This window comes from Natator depressus, chromosome 10, assembly GCF_965152275.1.
Source record: "Natator depressus isolate rNatDep1 chromosome 10, rNatDep2.hap1, whole genome shotgun sequence".
NCBI lineage: Eukaryota > Metazoa > Chordata > Testudines > Cheloniidae > Natator > Natator depressus.
This window is the reverse complement of record NC_134243.1, coordinates 48,517,748-48,531,961: the sequence shown is the minus strand read 5'-3', so window position 1 is coordinate 48,531,961 and position 14,214 is coordinate 48,517,748. Positions and strand designations below refer to the sequence as shown.

The following is a 14,214-nucleotide window of genomic DNA, read 5'->3' as shown; positions in this document are numbered from 1 at the left end:
TCAGACTAGTCTGGCCTCATTGACCATAGAAGAGAACTTCTGGCTAGCATTCTCCAGAAGCACTTCCTTTAACTTTTCCATGGAACCCCCTGAATTAAAACTGTATCCTCCCAACAGAGACTATTGGTTAGTGATACACAGCTGCAAACCCCCTGTTGAATAAACTTTCTGCTGAATAAGTCTAGCCTCTTAGTGTCGTCTGAGTTGGGGGTGGAAGCCTGATGCCCCTGTTGTTCTCTCTCATTAGTTGCTCTAACGACTAATGAGCCTACAGGTGGGTGATAAAGATACCCAAACCCTTGGGAGGATAGAGGTGGGAGGCAAAGAGGATGGAGTCTGCCATAAAGTCTTTATCAGCTATAGCATGACCTTGTTAATTGGCAGAGCTACTCTGGAGGGACCCACTGATGATCAAATGTCAACCAGGAGACATGAGGACTCCCTGACCTCTTTGACCTGTACACCTAGGTCTGTAGCCACTCTCTTTAACAACAACTGATGAACTTTAAAATCAGCAGCAGGAGTAAAAGTCATGCCAGACGAAATGGCCGCGTCTGGATAGGACGAAGAAGAAGCCAAGACTGGAGGGGATAGAATCTCTTCTAATCAGCTGTTGTTCTGGTTCTGGAACCTCCTCTTGATGCTCGGTACTGGGCCTGGCGCCAGACTCTGGGGATGGAGCAGCTCTGGGTGTAGATTCAAGCATACTACATGAGGGCACTGAGTATGCCTGGTGTGGGGAAGATATAGAAGCTGGGAGAAGACCCCTAGAATTCCAAAATGGTCACTGATACAGGGCAGGGCCCCTCTGTCCCAGCCATATTTCCAGGTTAGGTCTCATCGAAGTAGGGTGACCAGATGTTCTAATTTTACAGGGACAGTCCTGACTGTGGGGGCTTCTTCTTATATAGGCACCTATTACCTCCCCACCCCGACCCAATTTTTCACACTTGCTAAATGGTCACCCTACATTGAAGGGTCATGGTGATAGGTGGGAAGAGCGGACCTTGTGCAGACTGGTGGGTACTCCTTTAGGGTTGTGATATGCAAGGTCCCACCTCCGAGTCTGATATTGAGGATTCTCCTTTCTCTGACTATGTGGATTCTCCTTTTTCTGACTAAGAGGATTCTCCTCTCTCTGACCAGTTGGTGCTGGGGACCTGTGTGAGAGCTTGGCAATGGATGGAGTGATGCCATCATAGAAGACTTGCCTTTGGATGATACACAAAGGCTGCCTGTCTGAGGAACAGACAACTGCAGTACTGGAAGTTGAAATGCTGGCAGAAGTGGCAGTAGTGCTGAAGGACTGGACTTCTGTAAGGAAGGAGACACTGGCACCATGAGGCAGAGCAGGTTTCTTGCCTCTGCAAACACCTCTGGGATAGTTGGCACCAAGATGCTCTCTTGTTGTGGTGCCAAAGAAGCTGAGAGTGCCCCATGTGAAGCTAGAGCTGACTTAGGTACCGATTTGGAGGAGGAGTGCTTAGGTTTCAGGTGCACTCTACTCGACTCCTTCTCAACCCTCTTACCAGACATAGAAGGTGGAGACGGTCCCCTGGTTGGTGCCACTTTGGAAGCAGGATGAGGGAGAACAGTGAAATCCTGGCACCAAAGCTGGAGGTGCACTTCTCCCTAAAGCTGCAGCACTCTACACTGAGTCAGACCAGGAAAGCCTAGTCTCCCTATCCTTCTTTGTTTGAACTCCCTGAAAATCTGGCACTGGTCCTTCACGTATGCTTCCCCAAGCACTTCAGGCAGCTATTGTGTGGGTCACTCACTGACATAGGCCTGGAGCAAGAAGCACCTGGCTTGAAACTCCTGAGGCGTACCTCAGTAGCATGAATAGAAAAAAAACCCAAACAGGGAAAACAACAAGTCTGAAAAACTTATTATATATAAATGTTACTAACAATCCTAACAACACTAAAGACTAACTACACACATACACTATGGTCACAAAGGCTGGGAGAAAGAATTCTGGTACAGAAGAGTTCCAATGACTGTCATAGGCGGTAAGAAAGAACTTAGGTGGGCTAGGGGCAGTTCTGCCCTTTATACCTGTATGCAGTGGCACACAACAGGAAGGGAAGCTTAACCCGCCCAACGGGTACCACTGAGGGAAAAAATTTGAGGGTCACGTGCTGGGTGCACCAACCCCAAGAATTGAATGCACACATGCAGTCATTCAAAGAAGGAACTGATTGATCCAGTATGGCAAATCCTATGTTTCTAGTGCTCATAAAGAATGGGTCAAAGGATGCAGAGTAGTGGTCAACAACCTCTGTATACTGTGATAGAAAATTATGGGGAGAGGAAAGGCAAAGAAGGGAGATATGAATATTAAGCTCTAATTATATGTGTCCACCTTCCTTTCCACTGGTGCCCATGTCAATACATGTCCTCTACAGTTGGGGTCCTTGAAATCCAGTCTATAACTGTACATTAGTTTAACAAAGCTAGATTCCTTGATCTCTCCATTTCCATTGTCTATCCTTTTCCCTCAAGGAAGCAAGAATTTCATGTTACAAGACTCTAAAAAATGCTCTGCATTAGCTTTTATTTTTTCATTATGGGTCCAGTCAGCCTAGGATACTGTTAGCGGACTTCCACTTTAGCAGCAGGGAATCTCATTTTTACTATGTCCTATGCATTTTACAAGGCCTTGGTGAACTTTAAACGAGATGGATATGTGGGGAATGAATTGCAGAATGATGAAAATGAGAAACACTGAGGATCACAAACACTGTACCGTCTGTGCTACTTTGTTGTATTACACAAAAGCACTACTGCAAATGAAATACAGTGTCAAATGAAAGCTTGCTAATCCCATATTGATACCTTGTACTTGGCACAACCTGCTTTCTAAGAGTCCAGTTTGATCACTGACCCCGTTTCACTGATCTGGCTTTGGGAGTAATGCTTTGCTCTTTTGCTGATATGCCAAGACATAAAAGCTCAACGCTACTGTGACTGCACTTATAATGGATTAAGTGTTTAATGTATAAAACTGTGGCTCAATCCAAACTATAAGGTATTGTGATGATCTGCAGTAAGACTTTTGCCAGGAAGGTCATTCAATTTAGAGTCTGAGTTACCAAAAAAATATTCTCATGCCCTCATGAGGTGCATATGCCCAAATGGAATATACATTTTTTTCAGTGGAAGGCAGCCAGCCAGCATTTTACTTATGTTTTGTTATGTTTTATGCTTTGGGAATGAATCTTAGCAAGAACTTTAAGGTCATACAGCTTTCCAGGGAAGCTCCCACCATCCTGAAGCAAGGACTCAAGATATAACAAAGCCATAAATTATGGTACTTGCATTTCCATACACTCGCAGCCTGTTTACCCCATGATAGTCCCCAGGCTGCTCCACCTTACCTCCAATGCAACATCTGATTGCAGCCAAAATATTAAACGCACACTTCAGACTGCTGCCTGATTGTTCAAGATGGCTTCTGAACTATGATCTCAGGTATGCATAATAGTGTTCAATAATTTTTTATGATGCTTCAGTCTTGATAATGTTTGATATTGAATTTTAAAAGTGGAAGTAGTTTCCACTCCAGTTTGCTCCACTGCATCACTGAAACACTAATTACCCATGTTCACAGTCCAAACCTGACAAGATTCTCAATAATCACTTATTTCTGCTAATGCTCTTTTACTTAGGTCCCTGCTATACAGCTGCTTTATTCAGTATGTTAAAGGATAACACCCAATACTGGGATGAGACAAGCTGCACTTGTCCAATATACTTTACAAAAAGCTAGTCTTCACTGCTCACTTGCATTTCACTACAAATCTGGAACTGCTGATAAGGATACTGTTCCACTGCTACGGAGGAACACACACAGACACATTGACCCAGCTCTACCAATTATTTAGAACATGGATTAGTTCTTGTTTGTGAAGAGAAAATACCTAAGGGCCAGGAATTTTATAAAAGGTTTGTAAAGAGATCCTTGTTTTTGCTTGTTTGAAATGTAATTCTGAGCTGACTGGAGCCATTGTTTTGGTTTGTATCGTTTCAGTCAAAGCAACTTGCACATAGTTTGGTGTACCTTTTTGCAAAGGACATTTGTTAGTGGGAGATGGAAATAATGGAAATTTATAACACAAAAGCCATGGCTAAAAACTGCAGGCTCATTTATTCAGCAGGCAAGCATGTCCTGACACATGCCATGGCTAAAATTGCACACCCTTACAAACAGTTTTATTCCTGCAATATCTAAGCAAAACAGATGAGTTGGGGACAGGATGGTTTTCCACCACACCTATTAAATTGCCATTATCTATTAAAATTAATAAAACATAAAAAAATGTTCTGGTATACTCATCTGCATAGAAGGTGCATTCTACTGGGATGTTTCTGAAGACTCAATTCAGCAGTAGTCAATTGGTAAAAGTCTAATTCTTAATACTACTGGAACATAGTTTTTGCTTTTTAATATAATTAGAAACTATATCTCTTTTGAAGATTCAGAAACAATGCATAATTTTTGTACTTATGGATAACAACACTTAACATTACATATAGTTTTGTAAAGTTCATTATATTTTGTTTTCTATAAAGTAGTAACAAAAGGAGAAAAAATATTTCATTTTTAGAAACTCTTTCAGATCTAATATAAAGTCATAGAACCTAGTAAGAGTATGTCAAGCCCTGGACCAGATTCTTAGGTGATGCAGTTTGGCATAGCTCTATTGAAGTTAATGGAGCTGAACATATTTACGCGAGCTGAAGATACGGCCCCATGTGTATAATTCTTAAGAGACCTTCAAGATAGATCTTGTATGATTCTTTTGCTACTATAAGTTGTCTAACAATAATATTATGGGTTCACTGTAGGATTTGATCTCAATATCTGTATTTTTTCATGGTTTAAAATGCCAGAAGTATAGCCCATTCACACTGTAGATGGATGATTACAAAATTTAGTTAGAATTAAAAAATCTGTAGGAGAGTAAAATCCTGCTATTTTTGCCAGCGCTCTTAATTTACAACAGTTCAATGGATTTTGTTTGTTTGTTTGTTTTTTACATTATATGTTTTTGAAAAATCTTGATCCTGGACTGAGATCTTGTATATCAAGGCTCAGCCTGGAGCCAAATGTTATGGTAGAGTTATAAACCCCTTTAAAGGTGAGTTTATAATAAAACCCTTAACTATATTTTAGAGAATGACATTGCAATAAAAAAAATCCATCAAGGAAACACAAATAAAGTGAGCCAGTCTTGGTTGAAAGCATAATATTTGAAGATATGAAAGGGAGAAAATGGAAAGACAACAGCAATTCCTTTGAGCTAGCACTACTTTGCTTACAAAGAATCAGTGAGCATTTGTAGTCAAAGTATCTTCCTACATTACATTCACTGCCAGGGAAGTTTTTTTCAAGCCTAACATTTCCTCTCACCATGACAGCACAACAATCCATAGTGACCTGTGGTTAAATGGCATGTTATGGATCCTTCACTCTAGAGTCCTTCATACCTATTAGGTTACAGTAAATGCCTACTAGTTTGTGAACTGATTTTCAAGATAACAATGTTTCAGGTAATAAAGAAAAAAAATAGCATACATTTGGCTATACTCTCTCCTTTCAAAATACATTTAAAAAACAAACTCAAAAGCTCTACTGCATGTTTGGAAAGGCTTTAAGTCACTTTCATCAATGAAATATTTTTATTCAGTGTTTAACGTAACACTTCCATCTCTAGATCTGCTGGCCTGTCGTAGTGCATGAAATAGCAAACCACCTGCCACTTCTTCTTGGCAGATTATTTCTGCATCATTACAAGCAAAAAAAATCAATGGAAGACCATTGATTTTGCAACCGGACAAGATTGCCAGACAAATAATACATCATAAAGTTATTCATGTCCTGGTTCTCAGTTGTTTTGAGTCAGCAGACAGTTCACTTCATCATCTTATAATGGCATCCATATTACATCTGTGATCTTTGCAACAATAAAGGACCTGGATGGCTGAACAAATATAAACCCAATAGAATGTGGCAACACTTCAATGCAATATGTAACCTTGAAAAACCTCCTAAAGAGATGCCTTTTCAAATTCAGAACCTATTTTATATCAAGTTAGCATTGACGTTCTTGCTTTCTAGCTTCTCATTCTGTTTTAATAAATAAAGGTGGTTGTGAGTAATAATTACATTTTGCCCTTCTGTAGTACCATCGCTATGAGAAGCTCAACTTGCTTTATAAACATTAATGAATTTAGGCTCACAATACCCATGTGAGGTAAGAAAAATCATAATTTTCATTTTAAAGTTGGGGAAATTGAGTTACAGAGATTCAGTTGCTCAAGGTCACATAGGAAGTCTATGGCAGAGCAATGAATAGAAGATAGGTTTCCTGGCTCCCAGTCATCCTTCATATTAGAGCACATCCTATCAGATGAACATTATCGTCTCATTAGCAGTGGAGGTGTGGGCACCCAAAGGGAGGGTGAGTAAATCTCCTATATGAATCACAAACATGATAAAATAACACAACCCCTTTATTAGGTAAGATAACTGTTCATCTGCATATGAAATAAGTACCTGGATGTTTTTCTGACCAGGACTGTGGAATGGAGTATTCAACAAAAAGAGCTAATTCTTTTTTCACTGAAATACAGCACTAGCCAATCAACATTCCTCAGTTCCATTCATTTTTCATATAGCACGCAACGCCACACCGATGGCAAGATAGGGCTTCAGAATGGCTGGTGAGAATTTAAGGGTTTGTAAGGGAATGGAAAGGTATGCTAATTAAGAATGTATATAAATAAAATCCACAGACAGCCATATGTATAAACCTTTGAAATCACTCCTAATTAAAAATGAGAATTTGGTAACTCTGCATGCAAATGAACTTAAAGGTTCTACTACTGAAGGCTTCCAAGAGCCTGCCTGCACACAGCTGTTTATATCATTCTTATGTCATAACATAATAGCTATGCTAAACAGCTAGTAAGAGAGTTGGTGGCTTTTAAAAAATTGCCCCAAATGTACAACAAACAGGGGATCCAGCTAAAGGTTAATTATGCCATTGACAACAGTGGCACTTTAAAGAAAGAAGGGCCAGTAGCTGCAGATCATTACTGTACATGGATTAGCTATTGCAAACAGCACAATTAGGTATACTGTAATACACAGGGTTTTATTATTAATTATTATTAATATTCTGGGACAACCATTTTTGAAACCTCCTTCTTACCTTGACTGCATAATTGTTGAGGGGATCTTTTGCATAAGAAGCTGGGTAGTAAACTGCATCACCTGCTTCACAGCATGGCCTGTCACTGGTTAGCCTGAAGTCTGACCAGCTGTCTACTCCAAATCGCAGCTGGTCTTTCTGTCCTGCCATGAAAAGATCTTCGCATTGGCTTGCCAACTTCTTCAGTGAATCAGTATGAAGGCTTCTAATTTTGCCTACCACCTCCTCTCGGTTCTCAATTCCTCGATAAAGTGCTTGCCTCTGTGGCTTCTGTATATTCTTGCTCTGCTTAGTCTGAGAGATGTATCTCCCAGACAGAGACTCCATGCTGTTGGAACACCTATCCTTAATACTGGGAGTGGTTAGGCTAGAAATGCTGTTGGCTGTTGAGTTGGTTGCTTTTCCTTTTCTTAAAGGCCTGTCCAAGGAATCTCCTGACTCATTGTCCAATGCCTTGAGTTCTGAGCTGATTGAAGAGCAGGCACTGCTTGCTTCCCAGTTGGTATCAATGTCATATGTAGGGTTGGCCACAACACAGAGATTGTTCTCCAGGGTCTGTTTCTGGAGTTCTTTGGGGATCGGCTCTGTGTTGGCTCTCAAAATGGTTTTCTTTGGCAGTGGAGGTGGTGTTGGCTGTAAGCTGTTAGTTGCCTCTTGGTCTGCTATTCCTCCAAAGGCAATGGCATCATCCAAAGCTCCCTTTGGCTGCCGGGGCTGCTTTGGAGGTATCATGGCTGCCCTGGACTGACCTGTGTAATAAAAAACAAACAAACCCAAAAGCTTTAGAACACTTTGGATTTACTGTGACTGCATATTCATACTTCACAAAAAAGTGTAAGTGGGCAACTGAGAAAATAGCTGGATGATGTAGATGACCACAATCTCCTCAAATCCAAGTCTGACAAAAAATGAAGGTGTGAGGCTGGTGCTTGGAGGGATAAAACTAACATAACGAAACCAGCACCAGATGTATACTATCACATAAAGAATACCTTGACTTGTTTAACTGGGCCTGTGCATAAAACAGGTTTCAATGCTAGCATCTTACATTTCATGAGCTTACTTAAAACATGAAAGAGAATGCAAATCAGAAGTATGGGCTGTCAAGCCTAGCATTCTAGACGAATTCCAATCTGAGTAATTACATTCTGTCTCCCTTAATTCCCCCTGCAGGCAGCTGATTACAGTATTCTTCCTCACTTCCTGTTCTAAACTGTTATGTACTTTGAGTGGGTGCTTCTGTATTTCACCCCAGAGGTGTCTACATTTTACTGGTGGATGGAGTGATCCCTCTTTGTATATACCCATGGTAATTTGTAAAACACTTTGGGATCATCTGATCTGAGAGGGGTTACATACATTCAAAATATTATAAAACATAAACCAGGACACCTGCAAGAAAAATAGTACACTGTAGATATCTAAGCAATGATATCAGAGATAATCAAGTTTGTCTCTGCAAATTCATTAGTAACTTCATAACAAACAGAAGAGTAAGAGCCTAAGTCTGCTACCATTTAATTGACAAGATTTCCCCCACTAATTTCAGTAAAAGCAGAACTGGGTTCTGGGACTGCAGAAATATACAAGCTTACTTCCCTTCCCCCCCCCCCCCCGCCCGCAGCCCCCAATATCAGAGATTAATAGAAATAGTAACGATCTCTGACACCCCTTTCCCTTGCTCATTTTCCAGTGGCTGCTGTATTGGGACTATTACATGCATAGACATCCTGATCTAGAACCAGTCAAGAGATTCCAATCTGCAGTTTTGGATACACAAAAAACCTGAATTTCCACTGACAGCCTGTGCTTCCTGAGATGTGTTTTGGTTGGATTTTAGAGAAGGCAATTATGAATCCTTCAAAAATTGGGGGTTGAGGTGGGGAGAAAAACAGGATGAGTGACAGATGTGCTGCTCTGTGAGGCAACCGCTCCTTGTATAAAAATAAAATGATGCATTTTTTTCGTTTCTAATAAATCAACTGCTATTTTGAGAGGAGTTATTTTGTAAATTTTCTACCACATCTGTGGGGATCATTGACCATAATTATAAGGTAGGAAGCCAATTTCTACAAATGCAATGGAGCAAGCATGGAATGAACTCTATCTAGTTCAGCAAGAGATATTGAAACTATTTGATTATTGGATAAGAGTGGGGTGCCCCACTGAAGGTCTCTAAATTAGAAATGGGCCTGGACTGGAACCCTCAATCCAAACATCCCAGAACTTTGGGTAGGTTATAATTCAGATTTGAACCTCCTTACCTGGTCTCATACATAATACAAATGTATTATGGAACCTTTTGCAAGGGAATATTTTCCTCCCTCAGATTTTAAAATACATAATCACTGCTGTTATGAAAGTAATAGAATCCATGATTAACCCCCACTCTGCAGGACAACATGCACTATCAATTGGAATATTGGGCCACACTGCTAATAAGATATTTTAATTAAGAAGATTGAGGAGTTTTGTATTCCTTGGGACTGTGAAAGGCAATGGAAGTTCAGAAAGAGTAAAACACTGTATCGGGAGTTCTTTTTGATCATTTCCTCATGATAATACTGAGAGAGGCACTGAGTTGTGAGTAGGAAGAAACTGTAGGATTTATGTCCACAGAAGGTAGGGTAGCTCTGTTTGGCATGATCTTCAGGAAAGACCACATGTGGCTGCTCTCTCAGACTATCTCCTTTTAGCTCCCACAAAATAAAAATGTCCAAAGACAGGAGGCAGTGGAGGATCCAGGTAATAGCCTAACAGTACAGGAAGTAGATGAGAAGGTTAGTCTTGGCAAGAACTGCAAAAAGAAGAGAGACAGTTCACAGCCAGCGTCATAAAAATATTTGGATGGATCCCCAAAGCACAAATTCAAATGAGCTCCCCTTATACAACCTGGAAGTGCCTTCCTTTCCACTTCTTACCCCTTTTTTCTCAACCACCCAAATGGCCATCTTAACTTACATCAGCATCTCTTTATATTCCCCCTTACAAAATCTGTGGCTATGCATCTCTTCTTAAGTCTCCCTCAAATGCCTGTTGACTTTGTCCCCTCTGTCTACACCCTGCCTCCAAGTTCACCTGTCCAATTCCTGATTCCTATGCTCTTCCACAGTATAGCTCCTTACTTACTACATCTGGTGGTGGTTGGTGAAAAAGACCATTGCTGCTTGTCTGCTACCACTTCAGCATGCAGTCTCCTAATGTATGTTGCTTTCATGGCTGGCCAAGCCAGAGGCTGCAGCAGAAAGTTGGGGAGTAACGGGAAGACATATTAGAATGAGATGCACATGCAAGCCACAGCAGGAGCCCCTGCAGTGAGGGTAAGCTATATGACTGCTCATCCTGCTGCTCTACTCCCTGTTTGCGGTTTCTCCTCCATCCGCCACAGACTAATCAGATGGGAAGGAGATTGGCCCTTGGAACCTGACTCTTCCCGCTGTAATAGTTATGGCTCCTGCACAGCTACTTGGAATCATGGGCATCAGAGTACCATTGGGGTATTAGAATCATAGAATATCAGGGTTGGAAGGGACCTCAGGAGGTCATCTAGTCCAACCCCCTTCTCAAAGCAGGACCAATCCCCAACTAAATCATCCCAGCCAGGGCTTTGTCAAGCCTGACCTTAAAAATATCTAAGGAAGGAGATTCCACCACCTCCCTAGGTAACACATTCCAGTGTTTCACCACCCTCCTAGTGAAAAAGTTTTTCCTAATATCCAACCTAAACCTCCCCCACTGCAACTTGAGACCGTTACTCCTTGTTCTGCCATCAGCTACCACTGAGAACAGTCTAGATCCATCCTCTTTGGAACCCCCTTTCAGGTAGTTGAAAGCAGCTATCAAATCCCCCCTCATTCTTCTCTTCTGCAGACTAAACAATCCCAGTTCCCTCAGCCTCTCCTCGTAAGTCATGTGATCCAGTCCCCTAATCATTTTTGTTGCCCTCCACTGGCCATTTTCCAATTTTTCCACATCCTTCTTGTAGTGGGGGCCCCAAAACTGGACACAGTACTCCAGATGAGGCCTCACCAATGTCGAATAGAGGGGAACGATCACGTCCCTCAATCTGCTGGCAATGCCCCTATGTATACATCCCAAAATGCCATTGGCCTTCTTGGCAACAAGGGCACACTGTTGATTCATATCCAGCTTCTCGTCCACTGTAACCCCTAGGTCCTTTTCTGCAGAACTGCTGCCGAGCCATTCGGTCCCTAGTCTGTAGCGGTGCATGGGATTCTTCCGTCCTAAGTGCAGGACTCTGCATTTGTCCTTGTTGAACCTCATCAGATTTCTTTTGGCCCAATCCTCTAATTTGTCTAGGTCCCTCTGTATCCTATCCCTACCCTCCAGCATATCTACCTCTCCTCCCAGTTTAGTGTCATCTGCAAACTTGCTGAGGGTGCAATCCACACCATCCTCCAGATCATTTATGAAGATATTGAACAAAACTGGCCTGAGGACCGACCCTTGGGGCGCTCCACTCGATACCGGCTGCCAACTAGACATGGAGCCATTGATCACTACCCGTTGAGCCCGACAATCTAGCCAACTTTCTATCCACCTTATAGTCCATTCATCCAGCCCATACTTCTTTAACTTGCTGGCAAGAATACTGTGGGAGACCGTGTCAAAAGCTTTGCTAAGGTCAAGGAACAAATAAATAATAATAATGGGATTTCTGCACCTTTCTTTGTCTTCCAGCACAGGACATTTGCAAGAAGGCTGACAGCCCACTCATCCATCTGGTGCAGAAGGGAGATGTCTGATGGCAGTGATGGAGCCCATCAGAAAATTTTACATAAAATTCCAAAAACAGTTACTGTACACATTTTTCAGACCCAATTTCAACCATTGCCTCGTATTCCCAGTCCATGGAAATGAATCTGTAAGATCTGTCATGCCAGAATATAGATTCTTCCCCACAAGGACAAGTTTTTCCTAGTGAAATTCATCCATCTGGATTAAGTGTTTGAAAAGCTTCATATCTCTGCTGTTTTTATGCTGAGCTCTTAACCCTGTTCATTCTTCTCGTGCCTCTAGGGCCAACCCTTCTAGTTCAGCTTTCCAAAGGCTTGCTGCAACATTGCATGCCCCACATTCTTATGTCATAGAGTCTCTCTGAGGAAGAAAAATGTTTGTCTTTTAAATCCTGCCCCTCTCTCTGTGCAAAGAAAAATAGTTCTTTTAAACAGAGGTTAGCGGCAGAACAAATGTTTCTCCTTCTTGCCTATCACCTCTCCCCAGCTTTCTTAACATCCTTCACTTCACTGCCTCCTGCACAGGCTCTTCAATATTACAGAATACAGTCTGAACTTCACCCTTGGAGGCAGATGAAGAGGAGGAACAGGCTGCATATTAACTACCACTTAAAAAAGTCCTTAAAAGGCTTACAAACTATGCAAGAGGAAAGAAATTAACTCTGTAACAGCTTTCTCAAATGAATACAGATGACAGCTTTAAGGAATCGTGCAGTGCCATAACATCTTACATTTGAGACCCTTATAGTGCTTTTTGAACATTCATGCATTAACCCTCACAACATCCTTCTGAGGTCATCACTAGGAACATCACTAAGGAACATCATTAAGTTAGCTTTAAAATGTCTGTAATTTTTTCCTCTCCAAGCTACTGATTTATTCTTCATACCTGGATTTGAAATCTTCTCTTGAATTAGCTTTGAATCGTAGTAATGTAGGGCTGAAATGGACCTTGAGAGATCATCAAGTCCAGCCCCCTCCACTGAAGCAGGACCAAGTAGGCCATCCCTGACAGCTGTTTGTCCAACCTGTGCTTAAAAACCTCCAGTGATGGTGATTTTACAACCTCCCTTGGAAGCCTGTTCCAAGGCTTAACTAATCTTATAGTTAGAAAGTTTTTCTTAATATCTAACCTAAATCTCCCTTGCTGCAGATTAAGCCCAGGCCTTCTTGTCCCATTTCACCTGTTTCTAAGGGGACACTATTGATGGGAGGCAGTGAAATCATGCTTCTGAGGGACATGCAACTAACACACCAGGCACTATAAACTCCAACTTCATTCTATTCTCTATTTCTAAATCTTCTCTTAGCAAATAACATGCACTAATTTTATTTATCTTAATACTGCTGCTACATGACACCTTTCTTTTCTGTTATTCCTGTTCAGCAGCATGCACTGCCAAGTAGTTTGAGATACTATATATAAAGTGCTATAAAAATAATTGGAGATTTGACTGTAGTTCAGAGAATCCCTCCTTCAAACCAAACAAATTCCTGAAACTGGTCACATATTTGGCTCATTAGCTAATGCCTGGTAAAATGTCTGATGTAGCCTCAAATATCATTCTGTGCACAGACATATTTCTGAGAGTCCTGTTTGCCTGCAAGAAATAACCTTTATTAGTTCAATACGCTAATAAGGACAAGCCCTTTAGGCCTTCCGCCCCACTCCATTGTCCCATTCTAATAATAATCTATACCTGATGCCCCTTTATTCTTTTAAGTCTTGTTCTAATTGTTTGTCATTACTATTTCTGGTCTAAAGAGAAAATGCTTTGTGGAAAGACATTGGAATTCAAAACTACACTGAAAGTGTTAATTTTATCCTAATTTTTGATATTCCAAGGGATGGATAGGCTATTGCTATTCTTATTAATGCTGTCATTTCTTATTTTTCATTGTAGTGACCACAACAGTATCATAGATCTCCCAGAGCAGTAATGAAGGCAGATGAGGAGATTACTCACCTATGCAGTAACTGACGTTCTTCGAGATGAGTGTACTCCAGGTGTTGGTGTGTCCATGCGCCTTTGCTTGGAGATTTTGACAGCAGTACTCGTACCGGTCATGCATGCGCAGAGCCTGCCCCAAGCGTTGAGTGTGCTTTAATAGTACGTGCGCACGACTGGTCTCCTCAGTTCCTTCTCCACAACGGGGGCTACCCCAACTCCGAAGTAGAGGGGAGGAAGGTGGGTAGTGGAGCACCCACAGGGACACCCACGTCAGTTACTGCACAG

General features: G+C 41.5%; 1 protein-coding gene across 5 annotated transcripts in view; it reads right to left on the bottom strand.

Annotated features, from left to right (window-relative positions):
• Nucleotides 1–14,214, bottom strand: part of PEAK1 (pseudopodium enriched atypical kinase 1) — a 219,189-nt gene that overhangs the window by 18,419 nt on the left and 186,556 nt on the right. For all 5 annotated transcript variants that reach the window (XR_012641265.1, XM_074966046.1, XM_074966045.1 and 2 more), the window contains one exon: nt 7,221–7,969. Coding sequence is in view for 4 of the 5 variants with exons in the window: in XM_074966046.1 (XP_074822147.1) it covers nt 7,221–7,969 (749 nt within the window). In the remaining variant the exon portion in view is untranslated. The remainder of the gene's footprint in view (nt 1–7,220; nt 7,970–14,214) is intronic.